Below are 16,655 nucleotides of genomic sequence, written 5' to 3'. Positions count from 1 at the left end.
TGGCTACATTTGGTGCATGTTCGGACATCCTCAGCTCGGGACTCACCAATATGTGAGGACTACCATCCTGCTTGTCCTGTGAGAAAGCAAATGTTGCTTACCTGTAACAGGTGTTCTCACAGGACAGCAGGATGTTAGTCCTCACGAAACCCACCCGCCACCCCGCGGTGTTGGGTTCATTTTATTATTTTATTTTTCGGCACTGCCTGTAGCTTTTAAATAAGACTGAAGAGGGACCTCTGCTGGCTGCAGGGTTAGTGCCATGCTGGGCATGCCCAGTAGGGGCCAGTCAAAGTTCTAGAAACTTTGACAAAAGTGTTCCATGATTGGACTCCATCCTGTGATGTTACCCATATGTGAGGACTAACATCCTGCTCTCCTGTGAGAACACCTGTTACAGGTAAGCAACATTTGCTATCTCCGCACAGAGTGGCAACCTGATACACGAGAGTTCCCCTGAAGGGAGTTGTTGGTCATCTGTATGGTTCCTGCTAAGAAATAGCAATTGGTTATGATACAGTTCCTGAGGAAGGAGATGTTAGCAACAGTTGAGGGTAGACTGCAAGGTAGCAGTATGTACTCAGCTCTTGAAGAGTGAGAGATGAGCACTGTAATGTAGAATGGTGAATCCTTGGGCCGATGGCAGATGACAGTGCCCTCAGGAGGATATCATGAGAGGGACCACCGACTAGGCTGGAGTATGGAGACAGACACAGATAGTTCTTTATTAGACAGGTAGTAGAACCACCAGAGGTGGCAGCAGTGAGCTGATGTGCCTGGCAGGGCTGAAGTCCCTCAGATCCTGGAATTGCTATCTCCGGGTTTTGCTGAGCTGTAGAGAGAGACTCATAGATAGTGAGTAGACAGGGTATGCTGGATACATAACCAGAAGTAGATGATACACTCACATAGATTAATAAGAAGGCTCAGTAGCTGGAGAGAGTTAAGCCCTTGAGGAGCAAGTACCTGCTTCCAGGGACAGCTCTGAGAGAGCGATGGTGACTCACAGTATTTATCTCTGTAATGGTTTCTAGGCAAACTGAAATAAGAATTCACAATATCTGTATATGAAATAACTTCTGAAATAGAAGAGAGTCTTCGGAGGGTTTTAGGAACATTGGCCCTCGAGGAGCGAGTACCGGTTCCTATCTGCAATCTGTAATAACTCACGATCTCGTTACCTGCGATAGCGACTTAGACAGAAGAGAATCTTCAGTGTTCTAGGAACATGGGCCCTCGAGAAGCGAGTACCAGTTCCTATATGCGAACTGAAATAGAAACTCACAATGTTCACGTCTGCGATCACTTCCAGGCAATAGGGAGTCTTCTGAGCGTTCAGGGACGTAGGCCCTCGAGAAGCGAGTACCGGATCCCATCTTAGCAATCTGAAAACAAGAGGAAAGAGCAGGGGCCCCTGAGGAGCGGGTACCCCTGGTAAGTTCGAGGAGGCAGAGCAGCGGAGAATGAAGCGGGTCGAGATGATCCCCGCAATCAATCCCTTGCTAACTCGATTCGAAGCAAAAGCAAAGACCTTTTATGTTGGAAGCAGATGACGTCACTACGGGCGGACACCCCCATGGTTCGCGCCCTTGCTGGTACAAACTTCGGAGCACACGCGCGCGCCCGTTCCCTACGTCATCAGGAACATGGCGGATCCGCAGCGTCAGGCCAGCCCGGGGACTCCAGGAAGAAATGGCGAGGAGAAGCCACGGCAGCAACTGTCCATCAGACCCAAAGGGGGTCGCCTCAGAGGTAGAAAGGGTGGAGCGAGGGCAAGAGCAGGCACGAACGCAACAACCATCAAGCTAGGCCAAGATAACATAGTAGAAATCTCAACTTTGTGAGACTCTCCTCACTCTAAATGACTTCAAATCTTCACCGAGGAATACTGTGCAGTTCATATGTCTCACTCTGCATGTAAAACTGGCCCCTAAACCCTAAACCACCACCAACACCTCACCTCGAGCTATTAGCTGGTCCTCCTATAGGCGTATAAATAGTTGAATACTGTGAAGGCCTCCCAGAGGCTCTCTATCTCTTTCTCTCTCCACCACTTAACTCTCCCTCCCAAGCCCAGACATGGCCAAAATGAAATTTGCAAAATTTATCGCAAATTGCTTTATGGCCATTTTGTGCATATCGCACAGCTTAATGCCAAAAAAAAAAGGTGTAGTTTTCCAGCGTTAAAACCGTGTGATATTACCCCCTCATTTTCATTAATCCTGCCCAAACCCCTCCCTAATTCCACCTCTTCAAAACATTTGTATTCGCACCATGCGATTGTACGATTATAGCATGCGTTAACGCGTTATCGCATGCATTAATGCCATAACGTATTTTGATGAATGACCCTATTAAATGGCTATGTTTGAATATTTGCCCCTCTATTTATTGTATAGCATGATAAACTAGAATGCCTCACACAAATATTTATTTTCTAGTTTCTAATTATACATGTAATTACACTAAACAATAATAATAGAAAAATTAAATTCACAATGAATTGGAAAGCAAATTTCATTTAAATTTCTGTATGTGCAAATTTCCTTTCAGTTTTGTTTAGGTGGGCTGCAGAGAGGACTACTCACTGCACCCATTCGCAGATTAAGATGAGAGAAGATAATTAATATCCACTCTATAGAGACCCTCTCCTTTCTACAACTTCTCCCATTGGCTATCATTGTAAAGACATTAAACTGAACTCATAAGGAATTAGCATAAAAGATACTCACTTAATTTCAGCTTTCTTCTCTGAAAAAATTCTCAAGCAGAAATCTGCTTCTTGATGAGGCTCAAAGGTTGTAGGAATGAGCATGTATTCCCCAGGAGGCAGTTTAAATCTTTGAGAGATTTCTCTTAGGTTGATGTAGGTATTGCTCCTTGCTTTAGAAGGGTTATATCTGAAAAATTCTTTGTTTAATTGATCTTCTTTTCCAGGGCACTGCAAATTGTATTCAATACATGTTCACATTAGTAAGAAGAAAGAATAATTCAACACAGTTTTCTCTGGATTAGTCAACAGCATTTTAAGCCTGTGCCTAGGTTGGCAAAATTCTGGGGACAACAGGCTAGCTGAAGATTTTTTTTTACTTTTCAACTATGCTGAATCTCACCCAGCAGAGAACAGCCCCCTCCCCTCCCAGGCAGCATGCAGGGAATAGAAAGAGAGGGAGTAAGCCTGAAGCAGACATAGCAGAGCAAAGAAAAGCTACTTATTTATATTCTGCTTTTTTGCACTTTTAAGCAGAATGCATTCAGGTACAGTAAGTATTTACCTATCCCCAGAGGGCTTACAATCTACCTGAGAAAATGGAAGATAAAGTGACTTGCTTAAGGGCACAAAAAGCAACAGTGAGACTTGAACACTGATCACCTGGCTCAAAGCCCACTGCTCTAACTCTTGACTACTCCTCCACTCCTATTCTGCTCCCTAATCTAGCTCCTCCCCTCCTGTCATTCGGAGGTGGTGGGCAGTGGGAACCTAGAGCAGACAAAACAGAGGTGTGTGTGTGTGTGTCTATGCTAGATTGGGTGAGAGGTTAGAGAGGAGATGCAAGGGGGACCTGATTGGATCACAGTGGTGATATCTGCCTCCTCTTTCCCTCTATTCTTTCCCAGTCACCACAATTCAGGTCCTCTTTCCCTTGATCTAGGTTTCTGTCCCCCAGATTTTGAATTCTCCTTTCTTCTTACCTCTCCCTTCTCCCTAGATACTAGAATCTAGGGATGTGAATCGTTTTTTGACGATTTAAAATATCGTCCGATATATTTTAAATCGTCAAAAATCGTTAGGGCCACGATAAAATACCAATTCCCCCGATTTATCGTCAAAAAAATCGTAAATCGGGGGAAGGGGGAGGGCAGGAAAACCGGCACACTAAAACCCCCTAAAACCCACCCCCTACCCTTTAAATTAAATCCCCCACCCTCCCGAACCCCCCCCCCAAATGCCTTAAATTACCTGGGGGTCCAGCGGCAGTCCGGAACGGCAGCGGTCCGGAACGGCCTCCTGCAATTGAATCGTGTTGTCTTCAGCCGGCGCCATTTTTCAAAATGGCGGCACAAAATGGCGGCGGCCATAGACCAACACGATTCGACTGCAGGAGGTCGTTCCGGACCCCCGCTGGACTTTTGGCAAGTCTTGTGGGGGTCAGGAGGCCCCCCCAAGCTGGCCAAAAGTCCCTGGGGGTCCAGCGGGGATCCGGAAAACGATCTCCTGCCGCGAATCGTTTTCCGTACGGAAAATGGCGCCGGCAGGAGATCGACTGCAGGAGGCCGTTCCGGACCGCTGCCGTTCCGGACCGCCGCTGGACCCCCAGGTAATTTAAGGCATTTGGGGGGGGTTCAGGAGGGTGGGGGATTTAATTTAAAGGGTCGGGGGTGGGTTTTAGGGGGTTTTAGTGTGCCGGCTCACGATTTTCACGATTTTCACAATACTTTAAACACCCAAACGGCAACAATACGATTCCCTCCCCCTCCCAGCCGAAATCGATCGTTAAGACGATCGAGGACACGATTCACATCTCTACTAGAATCCACCCCAACCTCTCCTCCCTCCTCTTCCTCTTCCCCATCCCAGATTCCTGATCTTTCCCACCTTCCTCAATCTTCCTCATCCTCCCTAATCCTCTCTTCTTCTCCTCCCCCATCCTCAGTCACCTCAACTTCTCCTCACTCTCTCTTCATCCCTGAGATCCCCCATCCATACTGATACTTGAGATTCCTTTAACTCATCCAGTAAAGAAGAAAATAAATTATATAGACACAACAAGGTTGGAAAACTATATTATTTTTATAATGTAAAATAAAAGATGGAAATATTTATTAGAATGTTCAATTTTATCCAAAGAATTTGCACCCGAGTTGCCACAGGCAACTGTAGGTCTGTGCCTTCGATCTTCTGCTCCTTATTGTCCGACCTTACAGGGGGAAGGGGAGAGATAACAACAAAAATAGTGCCTAGAGAGAGCCAAAATCCTAAATTCATCACTGCATTGATGCATTACAGAACAAAAAAGTAATATAGTACATTGCCAGATAACGACCATTTGGCCCATTAAAAATGAATTTTCAAAAGCTGTGCATGTAAAAATCAGCATATACTCATGTAAATTGTATTTACCTGAATATATGCTATTTTAGAAATCTACAACATGCACACTTAAGTAAGAGTGTGCAAGTAAATCAACATGTTTAAAAAAGAGGCAGTCCAAGGGCGTTCCTGGGTGCCACCAACATTTACACATGTAAATTGCTATTTTATAAGGGATTTATGCATGAAGATTTGGCAGTTTATGTAGGTATTTACACCTGCTCTTTATATGAAGTAAGTGATTGTAAAAGTCTTAAACGTGAAATACTTGACTAGTTAAGAGTTCTGGGTGAAATGGAGGCAGTAAAGGCTGAAGAGCTAGGAGGGTGTCAATGATCTGCAAATGGAGTGGGCAAACTGGTAAACTAATTGTAATGCAGCATGGATGTTAGAAAATCTTTACGCCTTACACCTGTAAAACCCGACTTATTGGGGGGGGGGGGAGGCAGGGTAAATGCGTGTAAATTATGGTAAAGGGGCTTTTGGAACATGAGGATTTTCTGATTGGTGTTCCCACATATAAGTTGCTTCTTTGCCTCTGTGAAACATAGTCTGATATTTGCAGGTTTCAGCTTCAATATATTATGCAATGCTGAAGCTATAGACTCATTTTTAATTATATTCTTATCAGCCTGTGCTAGCAACTGCTAATTGTCCACAAAATGGGGTAGATTTTATAACATGCGCGTGCGACCTACATGTGTGGGCGCTACTCGGCGCACGCAAGGGGGTGCACAATTGTGCACGCCGAGCCCGTGCCGAGCTGCGCAGCCTTCCCCCGTTCCCTACCCCCCCATCCCACCTTCCCTTCCTTTCCCCTACATACCCTGCCCTTTCCCTCCTACCTTTTCCTTTTTGTTTTCTTTGTTCCAAAACTTACTTCAGCCCTGTGGCTGAAGTAAGTTTTGGAACTTACTTCAGCCACAGGGTGGCCCAGCCCAGCAACCATGCGGAGTCCTCTGGCCACGCCCTCGGACCGCCCCTTTTGTAAAGCCCCGGGGCTTACATGCGTCCCGGGGCTTTACGCACATTGCCGGGCCTTTTGAAAATAGGCCCTGCGCACATAAGGCCATTTACGCCCGTAACCTTTTGAAAATCCAGCCCAGTATGTTTACCTTTATTGGAAAGTCTGCTCTGCAGCTGACATTTTCTTAATATCACAGCTTTGAATGTTACTGTGGAGTCTCTCTGGATAATTTGGAGGAGCGGGAATGAAAGGCAAGTCCTAAGCAGAATCCCAATATCTGCAGCTTTGGTGCTGACAAACTATCACTTGCATATAGCTCAGCACTATTATTTCCTATGATTCAGCCTTGTAATCCTGACACTTGGGATGCCCAACAAGCGATAGCAGCCTAGTCCAGACAGATCAGATTGGGTAAGCTCCTTTATTGTTCAGATTCTCACAATAGTCAGTTGGGCTTGTCTAGTTCTGCAAGTTCTATACATGAACAGTCTCCACTATATGAAGGAAAGTCAGTCCCATCTAGTGGTAGTAGTACTCAAATGAAGGAAAAGAGGGAGAATAGAAATGCACTGTTGAGGGCATTGAAAATTTTAAACAGATACTATTTTGGAGTCAGACACACTGAGTGAGGCTTCTTCTTCTGCATGACAGGACAGTCGTTCAGGTAGAGAAAGGAACATGAGGGAACAGTCCATTCTCCATCTGCGCATAGTCCACTTCCCCTATAAAGCTTTTACCTCCTATGATTAGAAATGCAATTGAACCTTACATATCGTATATTTTTGAATTATAGCTGGCTGATTGGGACCCTCTAAGAAATAGTTTGTTCCCTTTGCTATTTCTCTATTTTCTGTCTGAAAATAGGTTAGATGAAGTGACTGGTAAGAGATATAATTTATTTATTTATTTTTTGTTATTCTGATAAACATTTATGGCATGTCTATTTTTTGTAATGTATGTGATTTACATTATATTATGTATGTTTTACTATTGTAAATCGCCTAGACCTTTTTTGTGATAGGCGATTAACAAATTTTAATAAAATGAAAATGAAATGAAATAAATGTGCAACTGTAATGTATAGCAATATGAGTGGAATAGGTACTTAGGTAGTCATATGAACTGTAATCAGAACTGCAGCTTTGGCAAAAACCAAGTGTTCTCATATTGCTGATGCTGATTCTTGTATGGTGCAGTTAAATAAAACAAAGCCTCTTATACAGTGGCACTACTTTATCACAGCCTTATCTGGTCAGTCATGCAAGTTATTCCTCTTATGTTTGTTTTCTCTTTAGCCCATTACTTGTATAGAATGTCTCTATCAAATATGTGCAATAGTATAAGCAATGATATGGGACATCCGTATGAGTCTGTATGTGCATATAATTTAAAAGAATTTACATAGTTTAAAATAATATATGTATAAGTTAATATAATATATGAGGTATGTTCTTTGATATTTATTTTTTAGATCTTTTAGTGCTGAAGAAAAAAAAAGAGGACAGAAAAGGATTGAACAGGTTTCAAAAATGGTGTAATTTAGGTTATTTTTTTATTATGGAATTTTGAGTAAACTGCAGTCCACAAATTACCCTTTCCTTAGTTTCTTATCTGGGTTATTTTTAAGGCCTTTATACATAAAAATGTGTAGATATATACTGTATTTATTAGATTTTTTTTTCCTTTTCCTAAGTGCACTTCTTTCTGTATGTAGTGAATGAATTTGATTGAGTTCAAGCAGCATTGTCTGAATTATCAAGAAGGCTGCTCACCCTGTAAAAATGTTGCCAGCAGTAATTTTGTTATGGGTTTGACAGTGTATGATTTTGATTATTAATATTACTACCTTTAACATAAGGCTTGGGAATAACCTGCATGGAGCGACAGTTACTACCATAAGAAACTTGCTGGGCGGACTGGATGGACTATTTGGTCTTTTTCTGCCGTCATTACTATGTTACAGCGCATTTGAACTTTGACTAAACTTCTGCCCTTGCTAATAAGACTTGCTGCATATAATTTTGTAATAAGATTATATCTCTACTGCTTGTACTTTTTAAAGTTAAACTTTTTACATGCGCGGCCTTTTTAAAATTGGCCTGATTATTTTTCTTAATGTGTTCTCCTTTGAATATTTTCACACAAAAAAATTTGATAAAGACTATGGAAAATATTGATATTATCACCTAGGGGCAGATTTTCAAAGCCCTACGCACGCCAGCCTATTTTCAAAAGGTCTGGCGGCGCGCGTAAAGCCCCGGGACGTGTGTAAGTCCCGGGGCTTGAAAAAAGGGGCAGGGAATCGTGGGGTGTGGGCAGTCCGGGGGCGGGGGAGGGGCCAGAGTCTCCAGGCACAGCGGCCATTTGGTGCTGTGCCCAGGATTGCGGGCCGGCCATCGGCCGGTGCGCGCAACCTACGCCTGCCCAGAGGCAGGCGCAACTTATAAAATAAAGGTTGGGTGAGATGTAGCCAGTAGGTCGAAGGATGGGAGGCCTCAGCGATCTACTAGGAGCTGGAAGGCTCTGATCGACAATGTCCATTCCCCCGGATCCAGGCTTTCCCTGCTGAGAAAGTCTGCTCTGACGTTGTCTTTTCCCACGATGTGGGAGGCTGAGATCCCTTGTAGGTTTAACTCCACCCATTCCATAAGGAGGTCTATTTCCAGAGACACTTGGTGGCTGTTCCCGTTCAGCAAAGCTCCAGTGGAGTGCAGCTCGACTGCATCGCTCGGTGCGGCACGGCACAACTCCGCCCCCTTTTTGTCGTCAGCAGCCCAACCAGATGTTCCTGTGGTAGCGCAGGAAAAACTAGCATTTAAAGAGATCTCTCCAGCAGAGCATTGCCTCAGCTACAGGCTTGCTTGTGCTGAAGCTTCGGTGGATTTTCCTGCCTGGAATCTTGTGTGCTGCTTGACCTGAACAGGATTGCTTCTCGGACCTGTTTGCCTTGCTGCCTGCATCTCGGATTAGTTTGCCCTGGAACATTTGTCTGCTGCCTGCCCCAACCCAGACTGCTTCTCAGACCTGTTTGCCTTGCTGCCTGCCTCTCCGATTAGTTTGTCCTGGAACCTTTGTCTGCTGCCTGCCCCGACCCGGACTGTCTCTCGGACTTGTTGCTTGCTGCCTGCCCCAATCCGGATTGTGATCTGAACTTGCTTATCGGCCTCTTGGATTGGATCATCTGGACCTGCCTGGGTGCTCATCCTCCTGTGTCCAGTATCAACCCTGATCATTTTACAGAATAAGGTAAGGTGGTCCTCTTCTTTTGGTTCCACTATCAGAGCCGTAACAGGTGGCTTTTGGTTCCTCCCTGGCGGTTGATGTACACAACCGTTGTTGCGTTGTCCAACATCACGCAGATTGCTTGCCCCTGGTGGCGGTGGCTAAACTTCAGGCATGCTAATCTGACTACTTGCACTTCCAGGTGATGTATGTTCCAGTTTGCCTCTTCCTCATCCATCACCTCTGGGTTGTCAGTTCCTGACAGTGAGCTCCCCACCCTCGGAGGCTCGCGTCCTTTTGTGGATTGCAAACTGGCTAAAAGACAGGAAACAGAGAGTAGGATTAAATGGACAATTTTCTCAGTGGAAGGGAGTGGACAGTGGAGTGCCTCAGGGATATGTATTAGGACCCCCTACTTTTCAATATATTTATAAATGATTTGGAAAGAAATACGACAAGTGAGATAATCAAATTTGCAGATGACACAAAATTGTTCAGAGTAGTTAAATCACAAGCAGATTGTGATAAATTGCAGGAAGACCTTGTGAGACTGGAAAATTGGGCATCCAAATGGCAGATGAATTTTAATGTGGATAAGTGCAAGGTGATGCATATAGGGAAAAATAACCCATGCTATAATTACACAATGTTAGGTCCATATTAGGTGCTACAACCCAAGAAAGAGATCTAGGTGACATAGTGGATAACACATTGAAATCGCCAGTTCAGTGTGCTGCGGCAGTCAAAAAAGCAAACAGAATGTTGGGAATTATTAGAAAGGGAATGGTGAATAAAACGGAAAATGTCAAAATGCCTCTGTATCGCTCCATGGTGAGACCGCACCTTGAATACTGTGTACAATTCTGGTCGCCACATCTCAAAAAAGATATAATTGCGATGGAGAAGGTACAGAGAAGGGCTACCAAAATTATAAGGGGAATGGAACAGCTCCCTTATGAGGAAAGACTAAAGAGGTTAGGACTTTTCAGCTTGGAGAAGAGACGACTGAGGGGGGATATGATAGAGATGTTTAAAATCATGAGAGGTCTAGAACGGGTAGATGTGAATCACTTATTTACTCTTTCGGATAGTAGAAAAACTAGGGGGCACTCCATGAAGTTAGCATGAGGCACAATTAAAACTAATTGGAGAAAGTTCTTTTTTACTTAACGCACAATTAAACTCTGGAATTTGTTGCCAGAGGATTTGGTTAGTGCATTTAGTATAGCTGTGTTTAAAAAAGAATTGGATAAGTTCTTGGAGGAGAAGTCCATTACCTGCTATTAAATTCACTTAGAGAATAGCCACTACCATTAGCAATGGCAACATGGAATAAACTTAGTTTTTGGGTACTTGCCAGGCTCTTATGGCCTGGATTGGCCACTGTTGGAAACAGGATGCTGGGCTTGATGGACCCTTGGTCTGACCCAGTATGGCATTTTCTTATGTTCTTATGATCCAGGCTTACACCCTTGCTTAAGTGAACTTCCTGTAGCCACCACTAGGGCCGTGAGCATATGTCCATCAGTAGGTGGAGGAGAATCAAGTAGTCTTGACAGTGGGTTCCAGTGTGACAGCAGGGAGTGTTGGAGAGGTCACTTGTGTGCCCTCGTCCATGGTACTACTTCCAGGGTTGATGCCATGAGACCGAGGACCAGGAGATAGTTCCACACCCTAGGGCGCATTGTGTTTGTCAACTGATGCACTTGGTCCATCAGCTTCCTTCTCCTCGAGGGAGGGAGAAAGAACTTGCCCTGCTTGGTGTCGAATCGGACCCCCAGGTACTCTAAGGACTGGGAGGGCTTGAGGCTGCTCTTGTCTATGTTCATGACCTGACTGAGTTCCTGTAGGACAGAGCTGATCCTGCTGGTCACCTGGAGGGTCTCTTCCAATGACTTTACCCAGATCAGCCAGTTGTCCAAGTAAGGGTTCACCTGGATCCCTTCTGTTACGGAGTGCACCCTCAGGCCCTGTTAGGAGTGCAGAGGCATGGTCCCATCTCAAGGGAGGATATGAGCCCTTGAATCATGGCAATGCTCAGGGAAGAGCCCCAAGACACACCGCAAGAGGTGAGCAGGTACTAGCATGGGTGGAGCAGGAGCAAAGCAGAACTGAAGATAAGGCGAGGATTATCTGGCCAGGAACAAGGCAGGCTCAGCCCTCCACTGGACCTACATGCACCAATGAGACCCAGCAATGCAATGCTGGTCTTGAGAGTAGCCCTCCGGCCACTCGAAAAGCCTTCTGGACCCACCGCTTGAGAATGACGAGTGCGTGAGGCCAGATGGAGGCTGAGGGCAGTAACACGAACACTCAGATGAAGACTTAGGATACACGGAGGATTCAGACGTAGACTTGGATACTCAGGAGACTCCGATGAAGACTTGGATACTGAGAAGACTCGGACAAGGATTCAGGTTACTCAGAAAACTCGAAAGTTTCAGGCAAGGATTCAGGAATCAGGCGAAAGTGCTGAGTGAGAACTGCATCGCAGCACGCCCTACACAGCTGCCCATGGCTGGTTGCGGATCATGCTGAATGCAAAGCAGACTCCATGCAAAGAAGCGGAACTTGAGACTGGAACATGATAAAGATTCAGTAGAGGCCTGCACCAGGGCGCACCCTACACAGCCACTTGTGGCTGGTCGCGGACCATGTTGAAGCGAAGCAGGTTTTGGCAGAGTCTTAGGCATGGACAGATACAGGGACAAGGGACTACGAAGACCGGATGGGATCCTCGGAAGTAAGGTATTAGAAACAGAAGTCTTCTGGAGGCTTGCGCTGCAGGAAAAAAGAAGGTCTTGTACCACGAGGCACCCTACACAGCCCCCAAGGGCTGGTCATGGACCACGACAGTGGCACGCCAGGAGAGGTGGACAGATGAGGGACCTGGGAACTAGACGAAGAGCTGAAGGTAGGAGACTGCCTGCAGGACTGCCGCGGGCAGGATCATAACAGTACCCCCATCCCCTCAAAGACCCCCTCCCCAAGCCTCCTATCAACAGCTTGGAAGGGTGGAGGAATCACTCCATACCATCTGGGGAAGATCAAGGGTCCAAGGACAGATGTTGGAATTTCTTGGCTAGGAACTGCAGCGATGGAGATACTGCAGCTGAAGACATGACGTAGAAGGTCGAAGATCCAGGCAAGATGTAGACAAAACATTGACGGGCGGATTTTAAAAGCCCTGCTCGCGTAAATCCGCCCATATTTACGCGAGCAGGGCCTTGCGCGCCTATTTTCCATAGGCCGCCGGCGTGCGCAGAGCCCCGGGACGCACGTAGGTCCCGGGGTTTTTGGAAGGGGGCGTGTCGGGGGCGGGACCCGATGACACGGTGTTTTGGGGGCGGGGCGTGGCATTTCGGGGGTGGGACCGGGGGCGTGGCACTGGCCCGGGGGCGTGGTCCAGGCCTTCAGACCAGCCCCCGGGTCGGAGCACGGCGCGCCAGCAGTCTGCTGGCGCGCATAGATTTACGGCTGCTTCTCGCAGGCGTAAATCTACGGACAAAGGTAAGGGGGGGTGGGTTAGGTAGAGGAAGGGAGGGGAAGGTGAGGGGAGGGCGAAAGAGAGTTCCCTCCGAGGCCGCTCCGATTTTGGAGCAGCCTCGGAGGGAACGGTGACAGGCTGCGCGGCTCGGCGCGCGCCGGCTGCCCAAAATCGGCACCGATCCAGGATTTTAGAAGATACACGTGGCTACGGGCGAATCTTATAAAATCCAGCGTACTTTTGTTTGCGCCTGGTGCGCAAACAAAAGTACGTGAATGCGCTTTTTAAAAAAATCTACCCCTGAAGACATAAAACAGGCAGGATACAGGATTTGCAGGATGGCAAGGCTTGCATCTCACGTTCTAGTAGTCAAGGTGGTGGAAATTGAAGACAAGGAGTCCAGTATGAATGGGAGGCACAGATGAAGGACTAATTTTGGTTCAAGTTAGTCAGAACAAGAGTGGCAAGTAGACAAGCAACATCTTCATGGTGGTAGCATTGGTGAAGACAGATCAGGCTTCAAGCTGGATACTTAGGAGAGTAAGTAGATGAACTTACAAGTGCCACTTGCTCTTGGATAGGCATTGGTACCAGGAGGACTTGGATGGAACTAGGAAGTTCAACGAACTTTGCTCAGTTGGTGGAAAGTTAGTCCTGTAGGCAATTTTACCTTTAGAAGATGGTTGGTTCATAGTTGAAGGCGGCAAGTACAAAGAAGCTCAGGATTGCTGCTTCCAAGCTTTGCAAGGCCAGATGAGAGAAGTCTCTACAACTTGGTAAAGGAGGGAATTGCAGCTTGGGAAAATCCATATGTTGCTATGGGCTCTCACATGGAGGTGACATTGTTCTCAAGAGGAGCTTGGCATTCTGTAGATGTCGCTGTGGTACTTTATGCAAGTTACTGATTTTTGAAGGGGATTACCCAGATGACAGTGAAGATGAAGTATCTTTCAGGATAGCGTCAAGGAGCTACTCAGGATAGATAAAGCTTCAAGAGACAGGGCTTGAAGACAGCAGAGGATTCCAATGGGTAAGTAAGCGAATCCCCATTGATGGATGGTTGGGATGCAGCTGGTGGTGGACATCTCTGCAGAAGCAACTTACAGGTGGAAGACACAGAGAAGCTGGCAAATACTTTAGTTATCTAAAGGAAGGCTATCTGGGGTGATGGACTGAAGATAGCTTTCAGAAATTCAAAAGATGGAAACCTCTGGATAAGATGACCATAGGCGTTCTCATGGATCCAATAACAGTGAAGTAGAATCGCCATGCAGTTCCCAAGGAAGACAGTGTCCCTCCAGGAGGATTAACAGCACAGCAGTGCAGGCATACTGGACAAGCTGGAGGATGGTAGTTGCAGTCCTGTACTGGCAGCACTCCAGTAATGAACAGTCCTTAGCCTAGCAGCGAGACAGTACAGCAGAGCAGAAGACAGAGAATCAGGATCTCCCAAATGCTGATTCTAGTGGCTCAAAACGCTGCGTGAAGGAAGCTGGTGGATAAATGGCGGCAAGTTCTCTGGATGTAGGATGGCTCGCAATGATGATACAGGGAAGAATCCCACTTGCACAGAGCAAGGGCTGGATTGAAGCTGTGGATTTGAGACAACTTGCCGTATTGACGTCATGAAGGTGAGGCACCGCAAGGTGACGTCTGCGAAGAACTGACGTGGAATCCATGGCTGGAGTCACCACTTGCACAAGCAGAGAGAAGGTTCAGGCTAAAGATGGCCCCAGGGCAAGCACCAGGACAGAGCAAACAGGGGCTGAGTTGGAAGCGACAAGATGAAGCCAGGTCTAGGGTGCAGATGCCTCCTGCAGGACATACAAACCCAAAGACCCGGAGTGTTAATGTGTATACTTTAATGAGACATACTCCCTGATGCTTGGAGATTCTTGGCATTGACTTGATGCTGGATATGGAATCTGGGTGCAGGCGCCTCCTGCAGGTCATATGGAACCCAGGGAGATGAGCCAACATCACAGTGGTAAGAACTGAGATGGTCTCTGGAACAATGGCAGATGCCTCCTGCAGGTCAAGAAGGTTCCAGGACCAGACTGGGCTTGGAGATCTGGATGCAGACGCCTCCTGCAGGTGTTGGGATCCAGATTGTTGAAGAGGAGAGGCAAGCAACAAAAATCAATTGGCTAGGAACAAGGAGTTAAATGTCCAGGAAACTGGGAGCAAAGATTCTGGACTAGGAACAGGTTATCAAGGTGTCCAGGAACTAAGGCCAAAAAATTCTCTGGGCAAGGAACAAGTTGAAAAAAAATTCTGGGCAAAATCAAGGCTAACAAAATGTCCAAAAACCGGAGCCCGTCACAGGCACAGCTCACCGATCTCATGGCCTTTGGATCCTGTTATGGAGTGCGTCCTCAGGCCCTGTTAGAAGCGTGGAGGCACGGTCCCATCTCAAGGGAGGATGTGAGCCCTTGAATCACGGCGCGGCTCAGGGAAGAGCCCCAAGACACACAACGAGAGGTGAGCAGGCACTAGCACGAGTGGAGCAGGAGCAAGGCAGGACCGAAGACAAGGCGAGGAGTATCTGGACCAGGAACAGGGCAGGCTCAGCTCTCCACTGGACCTACACACACCAATGAGATCCAGACAGAGGCTGAGAGCAGGAACACAAAGACTCAGATGAAAACTCAGGATGCTCGGAGGATTCAGACAAAAACTTGGATACTCAGAAGACTCGGACAAGGATTCAGGTTACTCAGAAGACTCAGACAAGGATTCAGGTTGCTCGAAAGTTTCAGGCAAGGATTCAGTAGTCAGACGAAAGTACTGAGTGAGAACTGCATCGCAGTGTGCCCTACACAGCCACCCATGGCTGGTTGCGGACCATGCTGAACGCGAAGCAGACTTCAGGCAAAGAAGCGGAACTTGAGACTGGAACATGACAAAGATTCAGTAGAGGCCTGCATCGGGGCACGCTCTACACAGCCGCTTGTGGCTGGTCGCAGACCACGCTGAAGCGGAGCAGGTTCTGGCAGAATCTTCGGCATGGATGGATGCAGGCACAAGAGACTCCAAAGACCGGGACGGGATCCTCGGAAGTAAGGTATTAGAAACAGAAGTTTTCCGGAGGCTTGCACTGCAGGCGAGAAGAAGGCTTTGTACCACAAGGCTCCCTACACAGCCCCCATGGGCTGGTCACGGACCACGATGATGGCACGCCAGGAAAGGTGGACAGACAAGGGACCTGGGAACAGGACGAAGAGCTGAAGATGAGACGGACGAAGTCAAGACAGGAACATCAGACATCAGGAACATGGAACATGGCACCTCAGGACACGGGACATCAGGACGTCTGGACACGGAACATCTGGACATCAGGAGAACTGGACATCTGGAACATCAGGAACGGGAGATAGGCAACGAGGGAGCTCCGATGAGGGACAAGACCAGGAACATCAAGGAGACGAAGTTCAGGAACATGAAGAACATGAAACGAAGATCTATCAAGGCACAGGAAGACCAAGGAGGGCCTAGATCCGAAGAAGACCACAAATGCTGTGAAGACTGGATCCAAAGGCCCTGAGGGAAAGAAGCAGGGCCCTTTTATAGGGCTGAAGCAAGAACAGATTGATGATGTAACTCCAGAGGGCTGAGGGGATTTTCCCGCCGCTGGCCCTTTAAAAGTCGAGGAGAAGCATGCGTCCACACCTAAGAAGAAGAAGGAAGGAGAAGACAGACGAGAGGCCACGCTGGCGGCGTTCTTGCCGCAAAGAAGATAGCCAGCGGCTTCCCTGCCACTCAGGCAGCAACGGCAGTGGCACTCCATGCCGCGAAGGGAAATCCTGGCAGCAGCTTGGAGCCGCGAAGAGACATCAGGCTGGGCGGTGGCACTAGGACCGCAAAGGCCCCGACAACGCGGCAGCCTC

General features: G+C 47.1%; 1 protein-coding gene across 1 annotated transcript in view; it reads right to left on the bottom strand.

Annotated features, from left to right (window-relative positions):
• Positions 1-16,655, bottom strand: part of CAPN9 (calpain 9) — a 306,745-nt gene that overhangs the window by 150,237 nt on the left and 139,853 nt on the right. The window contains exon 11 of the mRNA XM_029594190.1: positions 2,733-2,941. Coding sequence (XP_029450050.1) covers positions 2,733-2,941 — 209 coding nt within the window. The remainder of the gene's footprint in view (positions 1-2,732; positions 2,942-16,655) is intronic.

This window comes from Rhinatrema bivittatum, chromosome 3 (assembly GCF_901001135.1).
Source record: "Rhinatrema bivittatum chromosome 3, aRhiBiv1.1, whole genome shotgun sequence".
NCBI classification, from domain to species: domain Eukaryota; kingdom Metazoa; phylum Chordata; class Amphibia; order Gymnophiona; family Rhinatrematidae; genus Rhinatrema; species Rhinatrema bivittatum.
Note: the sequence above shows the minus strand (reverse complement) of the source record. Positions and strands in the feature narration are given on the sequence as shown.